Below are 25,755 nucleotides of genomic sequence, written 5' to 3'. Positions count from 1 at the left end.
TGTTGTAAAAAAAAAAAAAAAAGAGAGAGAGAGAGAGAGAGAGAGAGAACTCAAAATACTTTTTCCCATCATCAACAGATTGTCCCTTTTCCATCCTCACTGGTGTCCTTAATAGTGGAAAATTCTGTAAAGACTTATTTGATGAGGCACAAAAGCCTTCCAAGCTTAAGTGTGTCTCAGAAATTTAAGTTGTGTCCGTGAATGTTCATGGCTCAAGTTTTCTCTTTCTCAGTGGGGTCTTCACTTAGAGAACAGAAAATAGTAATTACTTGTCTTGGGCAAGAGACACACCGCTCTTGAGAGATCTTCTGCCTATAAAATGTGCATTATAACATCTAGCCTACATTTTTTCATATGGCTTGGGGAGTCCAAAAAGAATGCAAAAAAGAGAGTTAAGAAAAATTTTTATACCACAAGCCCAAAAACCGTCTTCTCGAATTTTCCCAGTCGAGAGGCCCCTCCATCATACATCTCTGTCCTTCCAGCAGCCCGTTTTCTGTTATTTATGGCAGCTCTCATTAACCAAATTAAAATTTTTAATTTGTTTTCTTGAGTACTTTCTGTCTCTCCAACGACAATGAAATTCCATGCAAGAAGGAATTTTGCCTTCTTGTTTGCCAATGCCTTGCCAGCATCTAAAACTGTTGCTGGCACAACTAGATGTTCAGTGAATGCATACTGAATAGGAAAACATTTCTGTGTTCAAATCCGTACCTTTATAAACATCTTTAAAACTGGATTTCAGGTACAGACAACTAGATTAATCATAATCCTTGGCTAGTGCTGTGCTCATCGTTGACCCATGCATGGCCCTCTTTTATGATTTATTTAGCTACTGAATTAGTCCCCCCCCCCCAAATTAAGTCATAAATTCCTGGAAAAAACAGAACCTGAATCTAACCATAGGGCCTGGGTCCCTATCTCATCCCCTGCCTCTCCCCATCCAAGGGAATCATCACTCAGAATGCCAGGCTCTTCATTTCCTGTTGTCTTAAGTCCGTTTTCCTAGAAGTAGAGCCTGAGAAAGGATTTTGTTTAGGTGATTTTTTTTTTTTTTTTTTTTTTTTTGAGGCAGTTCTCAGGAAAGGGGGAGTTTGAGAAGCAGGACAGGATGGGGGGGTGGGGAAGCTAAGGAAGGATGTGGAATCAGCTGGAAAAGGTATTCAGAGCTCTGGAGCCCACATTGCACCACAGTGTGACCCTACATTGAGGCAAAAAATTAGCTGTTTGTGCCCCCAAGTTAGTCAGGCATTGGCTGACATTTGGGGAGGTGATATAGGGAAAACAAGTGCATAGCTTCCTGTGTGAGTCAGCCCCTATTTGGCTAACTGCAATTCTCCAGAGAGGGAGGGAGCCTTGAGCTGCTGCCAGCTAACGCTCCCAGCAGCTGGGAATTGGTACACTGAACAGGAAAAGGGGTCTGAGCATATATCCTATCTTTCTTCCCTTTCCCTACAATTTTTTCAAATTTTGTATGGCTTCCTGAAAGGGAATTATTACTTGCATTTTGTTCAGTTATTTGGAACTTTCTAGAAAGGAGATCATACTAAATTTTGTTCAACTTTTGTATAACATTTCAGCATGTGAAAATACCATACTTTATTTACCCATTCTCCCACTGGTGGACTTTTGGATTATTTTTCGGTTTTTGCTATTATGAACAGCGTTGCTGTAAACATTCTCCTCTATGTCTCCTGTTGTTTATGTGAAAGAATTTCTTGGGTTTATGCCTGGAGTGGAACAGCTGGACCATAGGTGTGAACATTAGAAGGTAATGCCAAATTATTTTCCAAAGTGGCTTTACAGATTCACATGCTCACCAGTAATAGACAAGAGATCCTATCACCCACCTCCTCTCCGTTTTGATTTCTGTAAATTGAAAGAGTATAAAATGGCATCTCATTGCAGTCTTGACTCGTAGGTCCTCGATCAGTAACCCTCTCCTCATATGTTTATCAGACACACGTTTCCTCTTCTGTGAAATGTTTTCTCACAACTTTTGTCCATTTTCTCTTGGTTCTTTGTGCTTTTCTTACTGATCTGTGGGATTTCTTCATATGCCCTTTGTTGTGTGTATATGAATGTGGTGAACATCGTCTAGTTTATAACTTCTCACTTTCTTTATGTGTATATTACTGAATAGAAGCTCTTAATTTTATTATAGTCACAGGTATCCTTTTCATTGCTTTTTATGTATTGTTTAGGAACTCTTTCCCTCAAGGAATGTAAAGGACCATCTCAGTCTTGGGGGTGAGGAGGTCTACATATAGAGCCAGGTTAGAGGCAAGTCCCAGAGGCAAACACTGTCATGCCTCCTGGGGTATTGTCTGGTCCAAGGCAACCCTGACTAGCCGGCACAAGTGATCAGCTGGCTGGCTGGCAGGTGTGTTCTGGTTCTAGAATTGGATATATCATGCCATTAGAGCTGGATACCATTAAAAATTCTAATCATAGACTGTAATTAACTTTCCTTGCTCTGACGCCCCGCTCACTAAACAACCTTCTGATTATAATTTGGCTTCCCATGTATCTTGCCTACAGGGAGAGAATGTACTGTGCGGACCAACGTGAGGATCCAATCCACTAACCAGTTACATGCCATGATGTAAATTAATAAATCTGTATTCTGATTTTATCACATGCCTCATCTGAGCTCTGTGGGCGTGAGTCAGCATCCCCGAGTCTAATCAACATGGACACCAAGAATATCAAGCGCCTGAACTAAAAAACTAAGAACTAGACCCAGGACCAGAGTGCAATCACCAAGGTAACACAGCCCTGGAGGCCCCTCGGCCCGAGGGAGAGAAGGCCTTCCTACAAGTCACGCGATACAGAAAGGGATTAAAAATTGACTTTTGACATTAGAAAGAGCTGCATATTCAAAACCATGGCTTGGGGGCGCCTGGGTGGCTCAGTGGGTTGAGCCACTGCCTTCGGCTCAGGTCATGATCCCAGGTCCTGGGTTCAAGCCCCGCATCAGGCTTTCTGCTCAGCAGGGAGCCTGCTTCCTCCTCTCTCTCTCTGCCTGCCTCTCTGCCTACTTGTGATTTCTCTCTGTCAAATAAATAAAAAAACAAACAAACAAACAAAAAACAAACAAAAAAAAAACCATGGCTTGGTTCCATTCAGGTGAAGGCAAAGAACCGGAGAGGATCATGAGACTCATATTGAATATTTATTGGCTTATGAGCACATACCAGATGCTGCACGAATCCTAGGCAGGAGGATAAGATTTACAGACATGTCTGAGAAAAGGAAAAAAAGGAAGAAGGGCAGATGGTATGCGCTGAGAAGGAATGGAACAAGAGAAGGCTGACTGAGGAATCCTTGCTCCACCTTGACGCTCATGGTCCGGGATGCAAAGTAGAAGTCGTCTTTAAAGACCAAAAGGAAAGCCAGGAGGAGGAAACACAAGGTACACCAGAGCAGAGGCAGGAATGTGCCACAGGAATGTGCAGTGAGATTATCCAGGCCAGAGGAGTAATTTAGGACCCGTAGGGTGAGGGCAAGATCTTTGAAGTGAGTTCAAAAGGCAAAGTAGAGGTGAGCCCATGAGGACAGATGGGGATAATTTAGCAATCCTGCTATTAGATCACCACTTCATTAAGGGTTCCTGGGTGAACAGTACCTATGGTGGCACAGATCCCCTTCTGGGATCCCAGTTACACTGTGTAACTAACAGAAGAATGTGATCGGAACTGTTGTGTCTGGGCATTTGGGGCCCAGTGAGGAAAAGTGATCCACTACTTTGTATTCAGACCCCAAACAAACGAAAACCAAAAAAAAAAAACAAAAACAAAAAAGAAGATGGCCTCTACTGATAACCTTACAGGATTTATTTTTCAAAGGCAAATATGTTCAAGAAGGAGTGAGATAAATTAGAGGAAGTTCTATGTCACCTTTGAGACTGATCTCAAAGACAGGCACTGTAGCCCACAGCATCTCCCTCGGGACCCCAGCAGTGCAAGGTCACCAGCCTGGCCGGATGGGACAAGGCTAGGGAACTATCTTAGATGTTTTTTGTTCTCAAAATGAGGTAGAGATGTGCCACCCAGTACGGAATGATGTTAAGTGTGGTCTGCCCAACCAGTTTTGTGAGAGGAAGGCCACACAAAGGGCTCAGTGGACCAGCAGGACCGAAACACAGCAGGGTGGCAAGAGCGCCCCTCTGAGGTGCACCACCAGAACTCATGAACGTCCAGGATGAGGGCTGAGGAGGGGCTGACCTGTGCTCCCCACAAAGCCAGAGGGCTCTGAGTCTGAGTCACACGTGAAAGAACAAGCTCCCTTTAATCGTGGCTTCGGTGAGCACACGTACATGAGGAGAAATAACCAGAGACAGAGCAGAGTGCCTCATCTAGTAGAGATTGTTCCGCACATGCTCCATGATGGTCTTCAGCCCCAACCAGGTCTCCTCTGCAGTGGGGATGATCTGGTTGGCTGGCAGGAGGAAGCCATAGTGCCCAGTATCTCTCAACTCAAACGTGAATGCATACTTGATGCCATGATCATACGCCCAGTCAACGCTGCTCCCACTAGCTGGATCTGTAAGTCAGGAAAGAAAACACCTTTGAACCCCAGTTCCTTTCAGGGTTAGATGGGCAGGCCTCAGGAATTCTGACTGCCCATGGTTCCTTAGGGACCTAGAATTCTTGCTGAAGGTCATCAGGCCACCAACACATGAACACCGGCCTGATCTGTATGTCTCAGTCTGTCCTGTATGATGGTCATCTTCATTCATCTCAAACCAAGAGATTTTAAATCTTCGAGCCCACCTTTTTGCTAACTCACTCTTTCCAGTCACTCAAAACCAATCTTCACAGAGTGAGACAGGAGCCTCCAAGCCAGCCCCAATGATCCTTGTCTCCTGGTTTTCACCTCCCTGGGTGGTCCCCTCCGACACTGAGTGGGGATGCCCTGACCTGGGTAACTAACAGGAAATTGCAGGAATGATGGCGTGTGACCTTCAAGGCTGATCATAAAGACTGTGGCTTCTGCCTTGCTCTCTCTTAGATCATTTGCTCTGGGGAAAGCCAGGCATCAGGGTGTGTGGATGGTCAGAGAGTGTCCCATCACCAGGTCTGAGTGGTGAAGAATGGAGGCCTCCTGCCAGTACTCAGCAGCTGAGTGAGCCATCCGAGAAGCAGACCCTTCCAGCCAGGTCAAGGATTTAAAGGACTCTAGCCCTTGACTGCAACCTTGGGAGAGGCCCTGAGCCAGAGCCACCCAGCTAAGCCATTCTTGAATTCCTACACCAGGGAAAGAGTGGAAGAAAATAAATATTTATTATTTTAAGTTGCTAGGTTTTAGGATAACTTTTTACATAGCAAGAGATAACTGATAAACACAGAGAGAACGAAGCACAACCCTTGAGACTTCCCTTTGCCAAAAGGCTGGGGGAAAGAAAGAGGCCTGTTTTCCTGCTTCTTCCCAGCCAAACTCGACTAGAGCAGAAACTGGCTAAAAGTGCAAAGTGTGGATGTCACTGAATAATAAAATAATGATGTCAATAGCAGCTATCATTTATTGAACATCTCCCATAAGCTGGTCATTTATATTGAAAAGTTCACATCTATGACCTCATTAATCTTTAAAAACCCAGTGAGGTGGATATTACCGTCCTTGTTTTTCAGAGGAGGAAATCCAGGCTCAGAATGAGTAATTTATCTAAGGAAATATAGATGAAAAATGGCAGGACTGGAATTGAAACCCAAGGCCGTCTGCTGAAAAAAAGCCCATGCTTTCCTCAACCTCCTCCCAGTCCATTTAGTATTTATGGTACATGTCTGTTAAATGAAAAGATGGGTCCTTTTGTTTTCCATTATTCTTGAGGGTTATTTCTCATGGTATCACTTGTGATTTTTTTTAAAAAGATTTTATTTATTTATTTGACAGAGATACCAAGAGAGACAAAACATAAGCAAGGGGAAGAGGGAGAAGCAGACTCCCTGTGGAGCAGGGAGCCCAAGGCAGGGCTCCATCCCAGGACTCTGGGAGCAAACCTGAGCTGAAGACAGACGCTTAACGACTGAGCCCCCCAGGCACCCCTCCACTTGTGACTTTTCTAGAGATGCTGTGATGCCATGCCCCATGAGGTTATGAAACAGGCTCTCCTATAGTCTCTGAAATTCTTGCGTGGTCTCATATACCTCTACCTACTTGTGCTCTCTCTCTTGCTATCTTGCTGTTAAATAAATAAATAAAATCTTTTAAAAATGATAAGATAAATTTTTAAATTAAAATAAATAAAAATCACACTGTATTTCCCAATTGACATTTAAAGATTATTCCCTATTCACATCTACAGACGCACCTCATTCATTTAAGCAGGGGGCACACTGTTTCATTGTGTGCCTGCACCAAATGTGTTCTTATTCAGTACTGTACTGACAGACATTGAGGTACTCAGTAGGCCTCTGTGAGTATAAACAATGTTGTCATGAATATCCTTCTTACTCAGGATCTATCCACGAGTCAAATGAGCCTAAAGAACTTGTGTCCCAGCCCTTAGTAGTAAAGAGAAGGGGAGAAGGTTGCTAGAGGCAGGTAGTCTGAAAGCAGTACAGTCTGACCAGGGGAAGGAATGGGAAAACTCTAAAAAAGCAAATGCACAAATTAAAGCAGCAAAATGGGCTTGGGGCTGCCCAGCACAGGGACTGAAAGTGCAATGTGGCATGGAAAGCCTCTGGGACATTATTACTAATGTTCAGAAGGCCACTACGTCATGAAGAAAGGAGCTTAAATCCCTTGTACGTGCTCTGTTTAAAAAGGCAAGAAAGTGTGAAATTTGAGATTATTTTCAGCTAAAATGGTTAATCTAAGAAAAGGTCTGGCACTTGAAGGGACAGACGTCGACCATGCATGTAGCACATGTAATAACCCATGGGATCAGAGTGTTATTATACAAAATTGATTACATTTTTGGGAAGCAAGGAGGGTAGGCAAAGCCTTTAAACAATACAGAAGATGGGCTCTTGAAAGACTTAGGAAATATCATGTCTCCTGGACAACACTCAGGGAGCGCCTTCCACCTCTGGTTCTGGAGGAATCCGATGAGTATCTCTTGGTTTTAGCAGAGCTTAGGCTGGGAAGAATGTGTTTGATGTGGGTTGACAAGGCCATCCTTTAAACTGGTGTTTGACCCAAAAGCCAGGACTGTGGTGACCCACAAAGCTCTTTCAAGAGGGCCTCACCAAAGGACTCCCACCAAGTCTCTTCACCCCTCTGCAGTCCTAAACTCAGTTCTCACTAATGGAGCAGAGGATGGAGAAACTCTCCTGAGGTGTTTCTTCTCCTAGGAGTTCCCATTTAACAACACTAATAATAATCAACCATGAATAATTAATGGAAGGTTCACGCAATTAGCCACATGAACACCTACATCAGGCTAATTGCTTTATGCAGCAAGGCAGCATATGAAACACACACAAGAGTGCTGAGGTCAGATAGAGGAGGACCCAGGAGGGGGATGGAGAAACTTCCCAGAACAGGAAGGCTGAAGGGAACAGCTAGCTGAGGTGGAGCTCTTGGATGGAGAGTTACGGTGCGGAATAGGACAGAAATACGACAAGTCTGCAGGGGGTCTGAGGGGGGACCCACTGTTAGAAAATTACTTACAGAGGAGAGACACTAGAGGGGAAAAGATGGGCACTGGGTTCAAAGGTGTCAGAACCATGCTCCTCGTGCTCGTGCTTTTATTTCCCCTTGATAGCTAGACTCCTGGAGAACGATAGTATTCTTCAATTTGATCTTTAAGTTTAAAGCTCAGACTCATGGAATGAGGGAACTGGAAGGATTTCAGTAGGAACAGAGTGAAATGCTCACATGAAATACTTCAGTGAGAAACCAAAACAAAGCTATTTCCTCAAAATGAGGTCGAAGCTGTAGGTAATGAGCCTGAAGACCCTCTTCAGGTTTGGAGCCTTGGTAGGGTTTGTTTAGGGTGTTTCTTTTGGCTTGATGCTAACCATTGCCAAGAGGACCTCCGCTCCCAGCATGCTCTGCTCCAACTCGTGCTCGTCTCCGATGGGAAGAGGACGGAGTCTCCTCTATGCCCACTACAGCCACCTCGATCTACATCTCCAAAGGTGGGTTTCCTTTGAAAATGAAACGCTGAGCTTGAGGAACTTTTGATAAACGATGTCAGGATCTTTCATGGAATAGAAGGGACACAGACTCCAGCATACTAGCAGGACTAAACTCACCATGGGCAGGTGACACGTAGCATGACCGTAGTGACGGTACTGATGGAGACAACCGCCTACAGCAGCTATCATTCCACAGGCCTGATACAAATTTGGTCTATCGCTAACAGCTAAAACCATCAGACTGCAACATAGTAAGCCTAATTTGAGGTTCTCCTTCCACTTCAAGTTTCCTCTCCAAGCATTTTCTAAATAACTAATAGAGCAAGTACTTACAGACAGTGGTGCAGGTAGGACCCACTTGGTATGTCGTGCCCGACAGGGAAGCCAGAGCTTTGGCCGCACGCCTTGCCACCTCATCCTAGGAGGGGAACCAGCAGAGTGAGAAAGAATGGATCCCACAACCTGACATCCCTCAGCTGCTCTGCATTGCAATGGTGTGGAAGGTTCTTGGCCCTTCCCTCAAGTTTCCCTTCTGTCTCCTCCTTTTCCATCCAACCAGAGCCAAAGCCTGATACACAGAGACATGGAGGGCTGCTCACCAACCCAACCTAGTGAATATACCACCATCTTCACCTCCCTTGAGGGATGGGAGTGTCATGTTCATGAACGTGTGGGAAGGCCAAATACATTCCAGAGAAAACTTTCTAAGAGCTGGGTGTTCCCAGAGTGGAGGTGGAGACAGGGCCGTCCTATATACATATGCCAACACCTGTTTGAGACCAGAATGTGGCCCACACTTAGCATGAGCCCTGCATCTACTGGGAGGTTTAGAGACTAGCTGTGGCCCTGGGCAGGGGGGCACTCTGGAATCTACCAGTACAGAGGGAGAAGCCTGCCTTCACCCTACAGATGCCAGCCCTACTTCAGTCAGTCCACCCTAAGTGTCTCTTCACATCCTAGGGCGAGTCATTACATGTGACACGGAGCATCCCTAGGCTGTAGCTGGCACCCTACTTCAACTCTACCTTGACTGGAATGAGGAGCACCTCTCCCTCACTCACCACAATGCCACCCACAGTTTTTGGCAAGCAATGGGTCTGTCACACATTTTGGTCAGAAAAACAACTGAGAAGGAAAGGCAGGGGTCAGGCATGGTTCTTGAAAGTCACAGCAAACACAGAAATAAGGAGAACTGTCTTCTTGTCCCCAGGGGGTCTGATGGCACAGTCCAAAGGGCAGAAGGAGAGAAGACCAGGCCCTTAATAAAATAAGTCCAGGCTCCTGGACTGTCTCTATAAGTTGTGGAAGGACCACTGTGGCAGCACCCCGGGGTCAAGCAGGCCCAGGGCTAGGTGGGCCTTAGGGAAAGCGGCCCGTCACTCACCAGCTCATCAGCATCTGGGGCCTTCTTGACGGTGTACCCATATGGATACATCAGCAGCTGTGAGTAGCTGTGCAAGTCGATGAAGCATTTGAAATTCCCGTGTTCTTGGATGAAATCTACCACCGACTTCACCTCCACTTCCGAGTTGGCATGGGGCCCATGGTATATCTCAGAGCAAGGGTTGTCACTGGCCCCCTGTCCTGTGGGGAGTGGCCCAAACAGAAACATGAACCCATCGGCAAGAAAACAGAAATGCAGGACACTGAACCCAGAGGAAGAGCAGGAGGGGCTGGCCATGGACAGGTCGATGGAAGGAGCCCCCCTACCCCAGGAGCCTAGTCCGCAATATGTGTACATGGTGGGTGGGGTGGGGGGTGGCGCAGAAGAGGGAGGGCACCAAATCTGCCACAGCTGAGGAGGGAAAACTGGAAGGATTCCTTTAAATGGATAGAGTCGACCTTATATTGCATCACTAACAGCTGCCATAAATAATTAATATCATACCCGACAATGAGTTGCAATTAATAAGTATTCCGGATAATTAATATGAATACCAATTAATAATGAAAATGACTCCATTTATTCTGGTGTCAGCTCATTCTCTTGGTTCAGATCTTAGTGGCCAAGGGCTGCCAAAAATAATCTATTGTTGTGGCTAAGGCCTCCCAGTTGGCCGGTATTTAGATACTGCCTTCTGTACTGGTTCACAACACAGCTCCCTGAGGTACGTGGCCTGTGCGTAAAACCACCCCGCTTGTGGGAAGAGCTGACTTAACTTCCACGCCCTCAGTTCCCCCATTTCTCTCAGCTCCTTTCCCACAGACGCATGATTCTCCCTGCCACAGGGTGTGGGGCAGGCGAGTGTGCAGGTACAAGAAGTAGGTTGAAGACAGGACATCAGCCCAGCTGTGGAAGAGCGCGAGAGAGCACTACGGACTTCTGGAGCTGCAAGGTGAGCTCCAACCCTAACTCTTGGCCACCTGCCCCTGAGACTGTCTCCGAGTCCAACTGTCTCACTTCAGATAATAAAACTTACTCATTCGGTCAGACGAATAAGTAAGGGAACACACAGGAACACTTTACCTGGCAGCCAGTGGACATGACTGTACGGATGGTTTTTAAACAGCTGGAACTCAGAACCCGGGTCTCCTAATCCTCGAGCCCTTTCTGTGACACCAAAGGGCTGCGTGTCACACTGACACATCTAAGGGTCAACTGCTGGGATCGAAGCCTCACCACGTCCCACAATCTGGTCTGGCAGGGTGACTGCTAACTGCTCTCTTCCCAGTTACCACCAGGAGCCCTTCTACCCACCCAGTTGCTCGCCGGGGAGAAGCAGGGACGCCCAGGGCACAGAGCGTGGATCTTAACATCTAAGACTAGAACCATTTTTAAAATATTAGTGTACTTTCAGGAGAACAAGAATTGCTGAGTCATTCCCTTTCAAAACTACCCCCCAAAAATGTTAAAAACAAAAACAGAAAAACCAGAAAACAAAAAACAAAAACCCTAGACAGAGTGTAAGGAATTGGCCCACGTCTCTCAGTGAAGCAGGAATGGAGCCAGCCTGGAAACTGGCTCCCTCACTGCCCGCTCAGCACCCCGTGGACCAGGCTCCCCCGGGCAGCAGGGAGGGAAATCCACCACCCCCCACTCCCAGCCTACCTGCAAAACTAGCATTCCAATTTCTGTTTGGGTCAGCACCAACGCAAGGGCTTCCAGGATTGACGGACCGTGTCTTCCTCCATAGTCGGTTCTGGAAAGACCACCAAGGAGGGAATAAGCATTCAGGGGTGGGTCAGGGCACAGGAAAAGCGAAGGTGTTCTCTGGGGTGGGGGTCTATGATGGAGCAAGGTTCTTAGCTCTGCCTGGAGGATCACTGGGGCCCCAGTGCTCACGGACTGAGCAGTCTCCTCTCATCTCCCAGAGAAAGGAGGCTCGGCCCTTCGGGCTCAGAGAGAAGGACTCCCCCAAAATGCTGTGATGAGAACTTTGTAACGCAAGAACCAGCCTGATGTCACCTGAACCCTCCAAATTGATTTTTGGCTTCAGCAGAAAGATGACAGACAGACATCGTCTGCCCGAACCACCACTGGTCTGACAGAAAGTGCACGGCAACTATTTTATTCTTGCCTGAAAAACTCAACTGAACCCAATTGAACTTCAAGCTCTGACTACAAGTAAAGAGCAAATACGGGGCTTACGGGAACAAATGACACACAACAAAGAAGCCATCAGCCAAATACAGAACGTGAGACATTCTACAGGACAATTTACTTGGTTTCTCCAACAAATGAATGACATTTTTAAGAGAGATGTGTGTGGGAGTGGGTAACCACCGTAGATTTAAAAAGCCTACAGAGCGGCAACAACCAAATACAGGTGCAAAACCTTATTGGGGACTGATTTCAACAAAATGACTCAAAAGACATTTAAAAGATAATTGGGGGAATTGGATGATGTTAAAGAAATTCCATTAATTTTTTTAAGTGACAGTGGTGTATTGTTTGGGTTTTTTTCTTGTTTTGTTTTAATTACCATCAACCAAAGATGCATATTAAAGAAATTTGGGGTCCAATAACCTGATGTCAGGGATGTGCTTTTAAACAAAAGGAAAAAAAAATGTGTGGAAGGGAAAAAAATGAAAAGAAGATTGGTTAAGTGTTGATAATTTTTCAAGATCCATGAGAGGGAGTTCATTAGACGATTCTCTCCAAGAAAAAATATTCCCTGGTCACTTTCAGCTCAGGGGATGAGTGAGAAATGGAGCCCGAGGAAGCTTGTAATTTGCACTTGGGTGGGAGTTCTCTCCCCGTTCCTACAACTGTTCGGGTGGCACAGCAAGAAATTCACCAGACTCTTCTCACCTTCAAGCCCAGCTCACTCGGTGTTACTCACTCGAGTTTGTGTGTACACATATCCATCAGGATTGGCCACAGGCAACAAGAAAATATCCATTTTCTCCAAGATGGTGGTGATGGCTGGGTCCTTCCCGTAATCAGATGCGATCTAAGCAGAGACAAGAAGCTTGTCAAATTCTTGGGTGACCAGCTGGGGTGCCCGGTCGAAGCCCATGTATCTTCCCCAGGTGCCCCCTGCAGCCTCTCTGTCCCCCTCATAGACAGAGCTCTCTGCAAAGCTCTTGGAGCACTTCAAACCCTGGGGGAACATGGCCTCCTGATGACATCAACTGCAGAGTCTGGGGCTGCCTGGTTGATTCCTTCCTTCCAGGGGGTGGGAATAAGGGAGGGAAGAGCCGCACATCATCAAGTTTTGGGGAACCTGGGCCCCCACGCTAATGGGTAGGGAAAGTACATCCTCCACACGCAATACCCCTCCTCTGGCTAGTGCTGCCTTAAAGCAGACTCTGGGGTGGGGGGCACATGCAGACAGCCTGAGATCCCTGAGGGTCTAGAGGGCTAGGGTGGGCTGATGGCAAAGTTGGTCTGAGTTTCGCTGCAGAGGAGGCTCTGCTCCCTTTCTGCAGGGCTGACTATCGGCTCAGGATTTAGGGTCTATTTCTACAGCTCATTAGCTTGCTCGCTGCCATGAATGGTCTTTGTCATTTAGCCACAGTGGCTTGACCAAAGGACTCTGACCTTTTGCTTCTCCAACCCAAAAAGCCCTCCCTCCAACCGTTTCTGTGCTGAGTACCTTCCCACCTCATCCTCCCAGGCCCAGCCTCCTGGGACCCTGCAGGGGCACCCTGGCCCCCCAGAATTGTCAGCTAATACCGCGCGACATGACCTTCCTCGCAGTCCAGATCGCTGTGGCCTGCGAGATCCACTCCCGGGAATGGATGCCTGCGTTCAGCCAAACGGCTGGCCGCCGCCGCCTGCCTTCTGCGGTGCTGAACTGTGGAAGGACAAAGAGGCCTGAAAATGACCCTCCTGCCCGTGTCTCCACTCACCTCTCCTCTCCCCAGCTCACCCCTATTCATTTAATCAATTTAAGATAATTCAGAGACCAACTGTTCCTGAGGGTACCATCTATTTATCAGGTTTATCCGTGACCAGGGAGCTTAATTGGTTGGCTGGCGAGGCCCGGCCGTGGCTCCGGGCCACTTGAGCCACTCCAGGGTGGGAAGCAAATGGCAAGGGGAAACAATTGCTATTGTGAATGATAATGCCAGTGTGATTAGAGATAATATTATGTCTCTTGAAAGACCTCAAATGGTACCCCAACAGAGAGAGGCCCGAGAGTGCATGAACCGGCCTGTTCCAGCTGATGCAATAAATGAATTCGATTTTACAAGGAGGAAGACAGAGGTTCACTATAGCTCTTTGCAAATGGCATTAAATGAGTTCTGGCTCCTGCCTTTTAGAGTGGGGTCCGGCCACCTTGGGTCAAAGCGTGGTGCTAATGAAGCCAGAGTCTCCATCAGGTTGGCAAATCGTCTAAATTTATGTGGATTATTTCAGAGCAACCGGCTCGGTGGCAAATCTCCTCTGGCTGGTAATTCAAGCCAGGAGCCTGGGTTCTTCGGGGCTTATATGACACTAAGGATCTGACAAATTCTTAGCACCCTCTCTTGTTCCATGCTTCATATCTCCAAATTCCTTTTTATTCATTTGGCTGGGTTATTTATGTAATTTATGTCCCTGCCATAAATTCTCTACTTCTTTTGCCAATATAGACCTGAATCTGTTAGAAATATCTAGAAGTTAGGCTTTGTGCAGCCAAGGATCATAGGCTGGGCTTAAAATTACATCAACCCTAAAATTAGCTTCCTAGATTGCTTTTCCAATAAGTACCCCTAAAAGTAGAATAGAATTTGTAGAGCAATCCCAATTTGACTTGCTTTTTGGAGGTAAGAATGAAGGCAAAAGATTGTGGCCCATCTGAGCGCTTTCTGGAATGCTAACAGACCCACCCCACCCTCATCCCCATCCCCCTCACCCACTCCATCCTCTCCCACCCATGACCCTTCCCCCCAGCTGATCCTGTCTTTCAGTCAAAACTTGCGACGGGATGGTCTCCTTCTACATTCTAACTCCTTCCACGTTAGGCAAAAACAGGGAACACTCAGTCACACCAAAATTGAGCCCCAGAAGATGTCTCCCCATGCCTCCGAAGTCAAGAAGAGCCTAAAAACCTCCCTCCTTCAGAGGTCTGAGGGCTGGGTCCTGGACACAAGGGACCAGGAGCCTGAGTCCAGCCAGGCCTCTTGAAGAGCCTCGGGCCTCACCTTCAGTACATACATGGGCCGGTTTTCAAACGAATGCCCAATCTTCACCCTGATCGCCAACTTGGGAAAATCTCCGGCAATGCTGTCCATCTCACGGTAAATCTAAAGCATGGAAAGGTGAACTCAGGGGCATTTGAAAATTTTGTTTTCAGCTCTGGGTAGGTATCTATGAACTTCATCTTACTTACTCCAATGACTTCTTCATTGATTTGATCAATGATTAGATCCAGCCCTGTGATCTCAGGGTTGACAATATTATCGCCATGGAATACTTATTCTTGAAGAACTGCCTTAAGAGCCCTTTTCTACAACATTCTAGAAAATAACACATTTTATCTGTCCATAAAATTATAGGCCACTAAACTAGAAAGACTTGCACACAGATTCCTAGAGCGGTGTGGTCCTTCATGCCACACCAGACAGGAGAATCAGCAATTGCCCCATTTGGCCAAGGTTCTTGAAAATGGTCCTCTCCAAACCTTTTGATCACTTTCTCTACCAGTTTTTTTAATTAGCATACACTATATATATATATATATATATATATATATATATACACACACACATATATATTTATGTATTTGTTTTATGATAAACATATGTTATGTATATTACATATACACAATACATTATGTATACCACCAGAATAATGTACCAATAAGTGCATTATAAAAAAAGAAACAAAATGGTAGCATTAATAATAAGTATAAACGTATGTAGAACGTAAATAGAAGTTGTAACAGTTTCTTCCTCCAACCCAGTGAAGCGTCTTGCTTATACCCTGTAGTCTGAGCCCCTCACTTTAGAGATCCCTCTAATGGCCTTAAGAGAATGAGTGAAGAGCTGTAAATCACAGCGGCAAATGCTTCCATTTGGTTTCAATTTCTAAAAAAAACTTGATTTAAATAGGGTTCATCCATCTTAGTTGCTCAAAACTACTAAGGGCAAAAGAAGGAAATAAAGAAATGTATGTTTAGACCTTAAAAGTGGAAGAGGGAGCCTTACAGAGAAGAAAAATACGTGATCGATATTGACTAAAATTCCAGCTTCAGTGGTCTGCCAGAGCAGCAGTCAGTATGGCAGACCGAGCAGAAGCAAGAAACCGCTCCCCAAATACATACTCAAGCCAGAGAAACTACAATGAAAATAATTCCCAGCCAAGCTTAAAAATTAAGAAAGGAGACATTGCAGGGGCGAGAAATGAAAAGGGACCTAACCAGCTGAGTGGAGAGCAGAAAATGGAGCCTCGGGACCAGATATCCGCTGTAGGCACTGAGGGTTTACAGCAAGTCAGGAGTAGTGATCGAGGGCACAGGAACCGGGGTGGGCCAAGGAGCTGGAACTTGAGAGCTGAGAACCGGCCACTCCAGCCGTGAAAAGGGCTTGGAAACTCTACCTACTGACCCTAGAGAGTGAAGCAAAAGCCGGATGCCCACCCTGAACCATGAGAGGCAAGAGAGTCCCCCAGGAGAAGTTAAAACACCAAGCTATATTGGGAGGGAAGAGTCCAAATTCACACTGCCAGCATGAGGAGGAAACTCAGCTGGCAAACAACAGAAACAACGCAACAGCAACAAACACACAGGAAAACGGAAACTGGAAACCCTGGCTGAGACAGACATGAGACTCCCACCAGAGACCCTAAGCAGGCCTAAGCAGTTACAGGACGAGAGCTCTTCAAAGCTGTTTTTAGAGAGAACTGCATGTGATCAAGCCAAGAGGGAGACCGTATACCGAGGCACAGCAGAAGGCCTCACGGGGGACGGGGGATGTGGGGGAAGCTGCAATCAGACGGCAGTGACCCCCAAAGCCGGAGAGCAAAACCAAGCCCATGAGAAAGTGCAGCTCCCATAGCGGGCAGGTGAGGGGATGGCATTCCCGGGGTCTTGGGTGGTGACATTTGCAACCACTTAGCTCAGCTAGGGAGTGTGCCACGCTAACGAGGCTCACGTCATGGGTCTGATCCCTGTGTGAGCCCTGAGCTCTGCTTTTGTCCATGGCCCTGGACTGAACTCCTAACTTTATCCAGCTGCTTTGCAGATGTATGTCATTGGTCACAAAAGGGATCAAGGGGCAGTGCAGTTGGAAGTGTATACAATAAACAAAGCTACTGACAATCATGGGAAAGAAGTGAAAACAGTTGGTCAACCTTGAAAATAATCCCTCATCTAGAAGAAAAACAGCTCAAAGTCTATGTCTCACGAAAAGCATGCCAGGAACCCCATCTTTGATTATAAAGAACAATGTGTATGCAGGTATGGGAAGGAGAATAACAATTTTGTTTTGAGATGTTGTTCTAAGCTAGTAGAGAGTTTCTAGACTAATGTAGAAGACATTGAGGGTCGTAAGGAAACTGTAGGCTATCTGATGCAGCCCCATTCTATAGCCCCTCTTGATTCCTCAAGTTCTAATATCATATTAAGTGGTTCTGCTCCAAATTTTTTATTGGAAGTGTTGGCTTACCTTGAAAGTCAGTCATCTATATAAAGTGGTTTTTAACTAAACACAGCACCAAAACACATTAGAGTACAAATATGCATTATAAGTAATCATGATAAATGAGTGGAAATATTTGGTTAACCTTGGAAATAACCACTTGTCTACTTGCCTGGAATAAGTAACATTTTAATCCGGGTGAGTAAAATACAGGGATTATGGTGGAGTATAAGAAGGTTGAATTACAAGGATGGAAATGATTGTAATTATTTCATGGTTTTCTTTCAGGGGTTGCCTCAGGAAGGAAGGATGCATGTGGGAGAAAATGTTCAGTTGTGTTTCACTATGCTCTTAGGTGCTGGTGGGAGATAAACAACCCAAGAATTACCAAAAAACAAAACAAAACAAAAAAAATGGAAGTGTTCACATTTTAGCCCCTTAGTAAAGGGGTATTGCGCTATGGACCAGGGCTTCCTCCAAGTAAGAAAAGGGGTTACAAAACCCAAGATGCCAATGACCTTGATCTTAACCTGCTCCGAGACACTTACAGCTTCCAGGGAATGGTAGGCCCCATAGTTGAATTTATTACTGCTCCGCTCTTGCCCTTCATTGTGTTGCATTTCTTCATCTTCGTTATCTAAAAGGGCCTAAAATAGACACGGCAATGCTGTGAAGTGACCCACTGGAGACGGAGGTTCAAGTTGTTTCTGCCACACTTTGGCATGAGCTGGCCAAGATGGTGGCACCCTCGGCACACAAATGTCAAGGTGTAAAAGGGGGTCAGATTTCTTCCACATATCTACAAAAGCTTATTTCTTGGCATCCAAAGTACATCACCCCATTCAAAACCCACTTACTCCCCAAAAGCAGCATATGTGCTATTTGGTTATTCTGCACTATGAATTCTCTAGACATCGGCCCGCATCTGGTATCCAGTGCCTCTGAAATACACAGCTTGGGAAACCATTCAGAAACAAAGAAATTCTTATAACCACTCATACTTTGAAGGCTCCTGGCAGATGTCTGTGACATGTGAGGATGATTAATAAGCTCACAGCTGCTCACGCCATCAGGAAACTCCCGGGCCAAATCACCAATTAGTCCATAACCCACCTCGGTGAAGGAGAGAACATGAGCCAGACACTGTCCTGCTGTTCTGATACAGGTCGTGAGGCTGGTGTCTGGCTTGGGTGGTGATGTTCCTGCTGCTGAAAACTACAGGTGACATTCCCTCGTTCTCAAAAGATGCTTTTCATGACGAGTCTCCAACATACCCCCCCACCCCCGCACACACACTTTTCTTCCCTCTTGACTTCAAATACAACAAGGGAGAGAGGGTTTGTATTTGTGGGGCATCTTTGACAGACCAAGTACCATTGGCATTTCACATACACTTAATATATTTAATTTTCTCGATCAGTTGTATGAAGTTGGCATCGCTGCTACTACCATTTTACTGATGAAGAAATAGAGGCTCAAGATGTGAATAGCTTGTCCAGAGCCACACAGCTGATAGCAAAATCAGGATTCGGATCCAGGTCTGTCCAGTTCCCTAACCTGGGTATGCCCTTCCTACAACAACATGTTCCCACTAAGAAGTCACTGCACTTTACTTCCATGGACCTCAATGAGCTCATTTATAAAATGGAGAAGGATAAGACGAAGACTTGCACGTGTCTCAGGTCCACTCTGGGTGCTTTGTCCTACACAAGACCAGTTAGGGACCATGGCCTACCCACCTGCAGGTCTTTAATTGTCACTGAGTACTCTAAGCCCTGGGACTTCAAGAAGGATTTGACTGGCTGCAGACTGACAGATGGGACCAAGACATCCACAGGACGACTGAAGGTGGAGGGAGATTTCCAGACGTTGAGCTGAAGAGAATGGAAAATAAAACCAGGTTAAAGGACAGTTCAGGTAAAAGGCACAATGAGCTCATTCTTCTCAAACAACTGCCAAAAGCCAGGATGATCCCTGAGGAGCTGGGTTCTGACCAAGGGAAAACTCTGCCCATTTCACAGCTGTGTCTGGTCAGGCCTACCCAGAAGGCAAGACCTGGCCAAGTCCAAGAAGTAGTAAGTCAATGATAGACAGAAAGAGGGAGCCCACCGTTGAGGGCGCCCAGCTTCCAGGACAGCAGTGCCGTGATCTACAGCACTTCTCCCCACCGGCCCTCACAATCGTGTGAGGGCCCATTGACTAATACAGGACTATACACAAAAACTCTCCAGGAGTAACAATGCCGATGGTGCAAGAGTCTTCTGTCACTGAAGTCAGAGATACTCAAGAGGACTCAGAAGAGCCACGTACCTTCAGGTTGTCTGAACTCATTAGCTGACTTAGTTTGCTGATCTCGTCTCCATTTCTGACGTTAATCCTAAAAACTTGGTCCCTGGAGGGGAAAAAAAAAAAAAAAAGCAAAAGATAATGGTGAGCTTTCAGCTGGCAAATAAACCCCAAGCCTATGTCCCAGACATAACTGGGCCGAATGAGAGGAAATGGTCTAGTCTTTGGTTATAATGTATAGCCATTAAAAATAAGACTACGTGGCAAATATGAAAAAGTGCTTATAGTATAACTTGCAGGGAAATATTAAGTGAAAGAGCAGGACACAAAATTGTATGTATGCCATGATTACAAGTATGGAAAAAGCAGATGCATTGGAAGAAAAACAGACAACGGAAATATAGCAAATGCTGACAGTGCTTTATGTCCGGGTCGTGGGATTATGGATGACTGACTTTTTTTCCCCTTGTATCTGTTTTCTGTAATGTGGTCATATTACTTTATAATGAAAAACATATATATTTTGCAGAAAGGAATGTTCCTGAGTTACACGCAAAGCTAACTCAAGACATAAAGAAGCACTTCTTCACTGTCAGGGGCCAGGACTGAGACTCTGGCTGAAGGTCCATGCTGGAAAGAGCTGGAAAAGAGAACAGACCTTCCATCCTTGGAGGGTTAGCTATTTGCTGGGTGGTCTCCCAATCCCGTCCAGCTCTAGAACTCTATACAAATGTGAAGTACAATACGGGCTGGGTGCTGGGGCTGACTTGGGATTCAGTCCTCCCCAGGGGGGCCCTGAGAAGGTCCAGAAGGGAGCTGGCCAGTCCCGAGCCCCCCTTTGTTGTTTGTCCCGAACTTGCTTCATCTACACCATTTAGCTTCCGCAGCAGCGGCAGGGGCCGAGGCCCCTGAAGTCCTGTGTGTGGGCGGGAGAAGGCCGAGCCTGAAAAGCTGCCTTTGTGCTCTCAGCCGGCTCAGGGAGCCAGGGGGAGCCATTAGGCCGTTGCTAGGTGACCGCCCGAATGAATCCGCACTCGACGCTGTCACATGCGTCATCCCTTTACCCGAATGAATGCGGGAAGAGCTGCTAGAGAGGGCTGTGGGCTGAAGGACCTGTTGACAGGGAAAATGGTTCTGTCACAGGGAGCTAAATGTGCAGCCTCACGTGGCCGAACCACATCTTCTCATCAGAAAACCGGCTCGATCCAGATGGGACTCTCAGGGTCTCACTTTGTTCCGGGAGGTTCTGGAAACTCTCCAGGGGGTCTAGTTCAGCCCCAGAGATGCCAGGTCCACCGCAGAGTGGCTTCCCCTGCAGGTGGTGGGTCTGGAGGAAATGCCAGCTTTCTCCCCAGCCCACCCAGGCCTTGGAAGTGGGCTGCCAAGCACGAGCCCTGGGAGCTACTGAGGCCACGGAGGAGAAGCCACTGGCCGGGCAGGTCTCAGTCAGAACCCAACAGGCCTGCTAGGGGTTGAACTGCAGCCCTGCAAAGGTGGGGAGTCAAACCACCATTTCCCCGACACAGGCAAACAGCCTCCCAAAAAAAGGAACAGGTTTAAAACAGAAGGGAAATCCTTACTCCTGGCTAAGTACCAGGGCCCATCTGCCGAACTTATGCTCTGTCACAACCCACCCCCAACACTCCAGAAAAAGAGGAGTCTTTAAAATGAGTGTTCTAGAAAGCACCTGTGCACTGACATCTCTATCGGCAAAATGAGGCATCGTAAAATACAGGATTAACCAGAACAATAACAAGGAAGGAGGGGAAGGAGAAGGAGCAAGAAAAAAAAGAGAGGAACGTAAGAAAAAGGGGCTCTCCAGAACACGAAGATCACATTACACAAGCATCCAGAGCACACATTTTACTTTTTCCGGATTGCAGACCTCACAAGAGAGCTTCCACACTCCTGGGCACAGTCCACGGCAGTAGAACACAGTGGATCTAACTGGCCCTGAGCATTGAAAAAATCCACAGCACACTCCATCAGGCCCTATCAGCCAAGCTACAGAGGTCAAAGATGCAACCCGAGTGCAGAGAGGCCGAGTGGAAGGATGGGTGCAGAGTGGAGCCTTTCCCCAACTATCTCTCCTCTGCCTCTCCCTCCTCCATCCTCTCAGCTCCAGCTTCATTGAAATCCCAAATTCACCATGTCTTTTGCCCTTCCATGCCTTTGCACATGCTGTTCCCTCTGCCCGGATGCCCAGCCCTTTTCCTTATCTGCCTGGCAATCTCACGCCCAGGCTCTAGAACCAACTGTCAGCACCCATGAGGTTCTCCCTAACCTAGAAGGAGAGTCTTCAGATGGTGCTAAAAAAGTGGGGAGGATGGGGTGGATCTAACACCGTTCTCGTGAGCCTAAGTCCATCCAAACCTAGAAGTAGAAAGAACGTAAGGAGGTGTCCAGTGAAGGCCAGCTATTTTCTAATCGTCCTTGTCTCTATCTGAAAAATGTTCTTTCCCGGTCCTGAGAGTTCCGATAGCTGAACACAACCTATCTCTGTGGTCTGGAAATCCATTCAAAGATCTCAAACTCCCTGAAAATGGAAGATGGGTCTGGGAGAGGGGATATGTTGGAATTTGCAAGTTGCCGTGTTGACCCCTGTGACTCCACACAGGTGCTCTTATGATGTGTTCATTCCAGCCTCTCCCACACCTGCCGCCATCCAGCTGCTATCAGCAGAGTGACGGATGCCTTCCTCCCGCTCACCCTCCCACTCATCCCACATTCTGACAGTCAACAGCCCCGCTGGTGCCGAGCTTCTATGCCTGCGTCGGTTCCACGCACACAAGCCAAACACCTGTCCTTTGTGCCTTTCTCACCCATACCCCCAGCCACCACAAGAGTTGATTTCATGGAACTCATCGCTGCCTGCCAGCTACTGTCAATGCTCCAACTGGTTCGGCAACTACATTCCTGTTCGCTGTCTGTCCTGCACCTCTAGGCATCCTGGCCACCGTCCCATCCTCAAGATGACCAAAGGGCAGGACAGAAGATACCAGCAGAATGAGACACTGGGGGCAGTGGGGCATTAAGCGGAAGGAACAAAAGCTGGGGAGGGGAGTGGTGAGGGGAGGGGAGAAAACCCATCATCTTCATTGCCACCAGTACTGTCCCTGCTCCTAGCCAACCAGTGTTCTGCCTTCCCACCACTTGAATTCTCACAGAGGCCAGCTTCCCCTTGCTAGAAAACGGTCACTGAGCTGGGTGTGAGGGCCATGTCTCTGAGCCCCTGGAAGGATCCCACCACCCTTGCTGGGTCCCCACGACAAGGTGAGAACAGATTTTGGGATGAGGACGACACTGTGTGCAATTAGCTTGTGCACACAGCCCTTTCTGTGTAAGCTCCGCTCCCATGGTGGGCACTCCAGCGCCAGGCCCTGCTGTCTCAACTGGGGCGTCCACCACATGGTAAGTAAAGTCTGTATCCTGAGAAATAAAGATTTTTCCGGCCATGTGAATAGCTGCAGCGAGAGCCTGACAGCTCCATGCTTCAGCCCACACGGCAGCGAGCATAGTCATTACACGGAGGAAAAAGCTTCTCTGGCCACCTGCTATGCCTAAGCCCTCTGAGCTATTCGACAGTAGACACCAGGTGTGAAAAGAAGTCATCACCATAAAAATTACTCAATCTCATATAAGTAATTACCTCAATAAACAAACCCCAAGTCCCTTTAGCCAGCTAGCATATGAAAGAGTAGGCTAACAGATAGAGATATCTCTGTGAGATAGACGATTCTCCCCTGCTTACCAGTTAAGTGGGCTTGGACAGGTTCCTCAACCTTTCTGAGGCTGAGTTTTCTTCATGTTTAAATTGAGGAAAATAACACCCCCGCCAGGCGGAGTTGTTGCGAGACCCAAAAGATAATGCACGTGAAAGCTCTTTGCAAATGGCAAAGCATTAGGCAGTAATGAGTTATTCGAATTCAGTCTTCCAGCAGGGGACCACAGCATCCTTTCATCTATCCTACCGCCCAAATGTCCTCTCCTCCACAGACCACAAAGCATTCCGCACAGACCGTGTTAAGCATGTGTGTACATATGCACGCACACCCACACACATGCACGCACACACAATCCGGCTGTAACCTTTCATCCCAATTCTCACCACTGTGGCTAGGCGAGAGCTAGCAAATCTCCATGTCCCAGATGCTGACGAGAAAGCCCCAGGTCTACAAAGCCTTCCCTGCTAACAGAGAGGTGAAACCAAAAACCCGAAGACCCAGGTTTTCCCCTAAGCACGGCAGAAATTAAACAATTGCTGGTAGTTCTTGGTACTTCATAATAGAGAAGTGAAAAAGTAAAAGAGGCCTGGAACTGACCTTAGAAATAAGAACTGGGAAGGGAAAGAACTGGCAGGAGATTAGGGAGCCAGGGAGGGACTGCGGAGGCCACCTGGTCCCGATTTCACAGGCATGACTGAACCTGACAAAGAAGGAACTTGCCCGGGATGACACAGGGCAGAACTGGGCCACGAGCTCATGTATTCTTTTCCAATGGCAACTCCACTGGAGATATAACCAGACAATCATTTTCAAATCCATTTGGTTCCCATAGCACTGAACCAACCAACTAATAATAAATCCAAAAGGAACTTACCCAAAAAACTTTTCTCGGCCACAGACGCTGAGCCCAATAAGGGCCCCAAAGAACAATATCCACTTCATGTCCCAAGGTGTCAGTCCCAAGGCTGTCAGTCATAGAGTGGCTGAGTCAAGCTGTATTTATAAGAAGTCTGAGGCAGACTCATGTCCCCAAAAATGCTGATGTGATTCCCAAGCACCCTTGCAACCGTGATGGTACATCAGGTGGGCCCCTACCAATGCCTCTTCCATTCCTTTGGAGTGATAAAGGCCTCTTGATTTACAAGGCCAGGAACTTGATCCTCAGGCTGGAAAAGTCTGTGTCAAGTGCACCATATTGCTCATCATTTGGTATTTAAATAGTGTTTTTTCAGTAAATAGGGAAGTCCCAACAGTGCTGGAAAGAATTTACACTGATAGGAGAGGCCAAATTTTAAACCCTAAATGAGGTTACCTCTAGAGTTAAAAAAATAAATAAAGTGAAGACTTGATAAGACCTGTCAGAGAATTTCACCAGAGCAGGTCATGATGATGAGGGTTTGTGACCTCTGTTAGGAATCTGACATCTAACTCTTAAGACCCCACTAAAAAAGTAGAAATACATGAGGTCGGTGGGATAGGAAGAAGTGTTAGTCTGGATAAAATATCAGTATTCCTTGGGATCTGAGTAAAGGTAAGGCTTAATGGCATTATTAATAATGAGACTTTCTTACATTTGCTAGACTCTGAATCTGGTATCCTTTCCACCAAATCACATCAGAATAAATGAAAGGTACTCATAATCTCCACGACTTCTTCAGGGATTCTAAGGCCTTCGAATCTGTTCTGAGAGCTCCAAATCCTCAAATTCAGAGCCCCAAAATGAAAGCCTCCCCCATCCCATTGTCCCCATGGTCTACATCATTCTTTCTGCTCTTACTCAAGGCGGAGTGGATACAAACAAAGGTCATTGCGGCGGTGCTAAAGAAAAATTTTTCTGATACTTATTAAAACTGTAAGGAAGACTTTATTCATTTATTATTACAATAGGGTTCATGCAACAGGAGAGTAATTGTGTTCAATTCCAAGTTCAGTGAAGACAGCAGAGTGAGGGGGTCAATGGATGGAATACTGCTAAGGGAAAACATCAAGGGTAGGGGGCTTCTTGTTTAACTGGACTCACAGGGTTCTTGCCAAAGGCAGACCAAGAACTTAGTCATCAAAGGTGGAAGATGAGGAATTCAATTTGATATCAAGGACTGGGGGATGACTTAGGATTCTTTGCTAAGACTGACTTAGACAGGGCCCAAGGACAAGGCCTAGTCAAAAAAAGGGCTCAGGGGGGCGCCTGGGTGGCTCAGTGGGTTAAAGCCTCTGCCTTCGGCTCAGGTCATGGTCCCAGGGTCCTGGGATCGAGCCCCACTTCGGGGTCTCTGCTCTGCAGGGAGCCTGCTTCCTCCTCTCTCTCTCTCTGCCTGCCTCTCTGCCTACTTGTGATCTCTGTCTGTCAAATAAATAAATAAAAATCTTAAAAAAAAAAAAAGGGCTCAGAGAAGTCCAAGTAAGTTTGAGTCAAGGAGAGTCTTTGTCAGGAATCATAGAGCTGGGGGCTTTATCAGGACTTTTTCATCCTTGCAGCACTGAAACTGAACTCCTACGCACACCCCGGTCCATAACAATGGATATCCAAGATCGATTTCAGCTTTGAAATTAGTAACAAGAAAAGATGGGAGCTGAATCTGCAAGAAATGAGAACTAAAGAATCAAGTACCCAGAATTCTAGACAAGCTGGCATTCACTTCCCACCTTCT

General features: G+C 46.7%; 1 protein-coding gene across 1 annotated transcript; it reads right to left on the bottom strand.

The window, feature by feature from the left end:
• Positions 1 to 3,156: 3,156 nt before the first annotated feature.
• CPA4 (carboxypeptidase A4) lies at positions 3,157 to 24,100 on the bottom strand. Its single transcript, XM_047696064.1, has 11 exons — positions 23,982 to 24,100; positions 19,407 to 19,488; positions 18,836 to 18,970; positions 17,645 to 17,743; positions 14,661 to 14,762; positions 13,220 to 13,327; positions 12,371 to 12,481; positions 11,137 to 11,227; positions 9,472 to 9,671; positions 8,421 to 8,505; positions 3,157 to 4,545 (listed from the first exon to the last, which is right to left on the bottom strand). The coding sequence occupies exons 1-11, from the start codon at positions 24,047 to 24,049 to the stop codon at positions 4,358 to 4,360; spliced, it is 1,269 nt and encodes a 422-aa protein (XP_047552020.1). The 5' UTR covers positions 24,050 to 24,100; the 3' UTR covers positions 3,157 to 4,357.
• Between the last annotated feature and the right edge of the window lie 1,655 nt (positions 24,101 to 25,755).

This window comes from Lutra lutra, chromosome 11 (assembly GCF_902655055.1).
Source record: "Lutra lutra chromosome 11, mLutLut1.2, whole genome shotgun sequence".
NCBI lineage: Eukaryota > Metazoa > Chordata > Mammalia > Carnivora > Mustelidae > Lutra > Lutra lutra.
The sequence above is the reverse complement of the archived record's forward strand: the minus strand, read 5'-3'. Positions and strand labels throughout refer to the sequence as shown.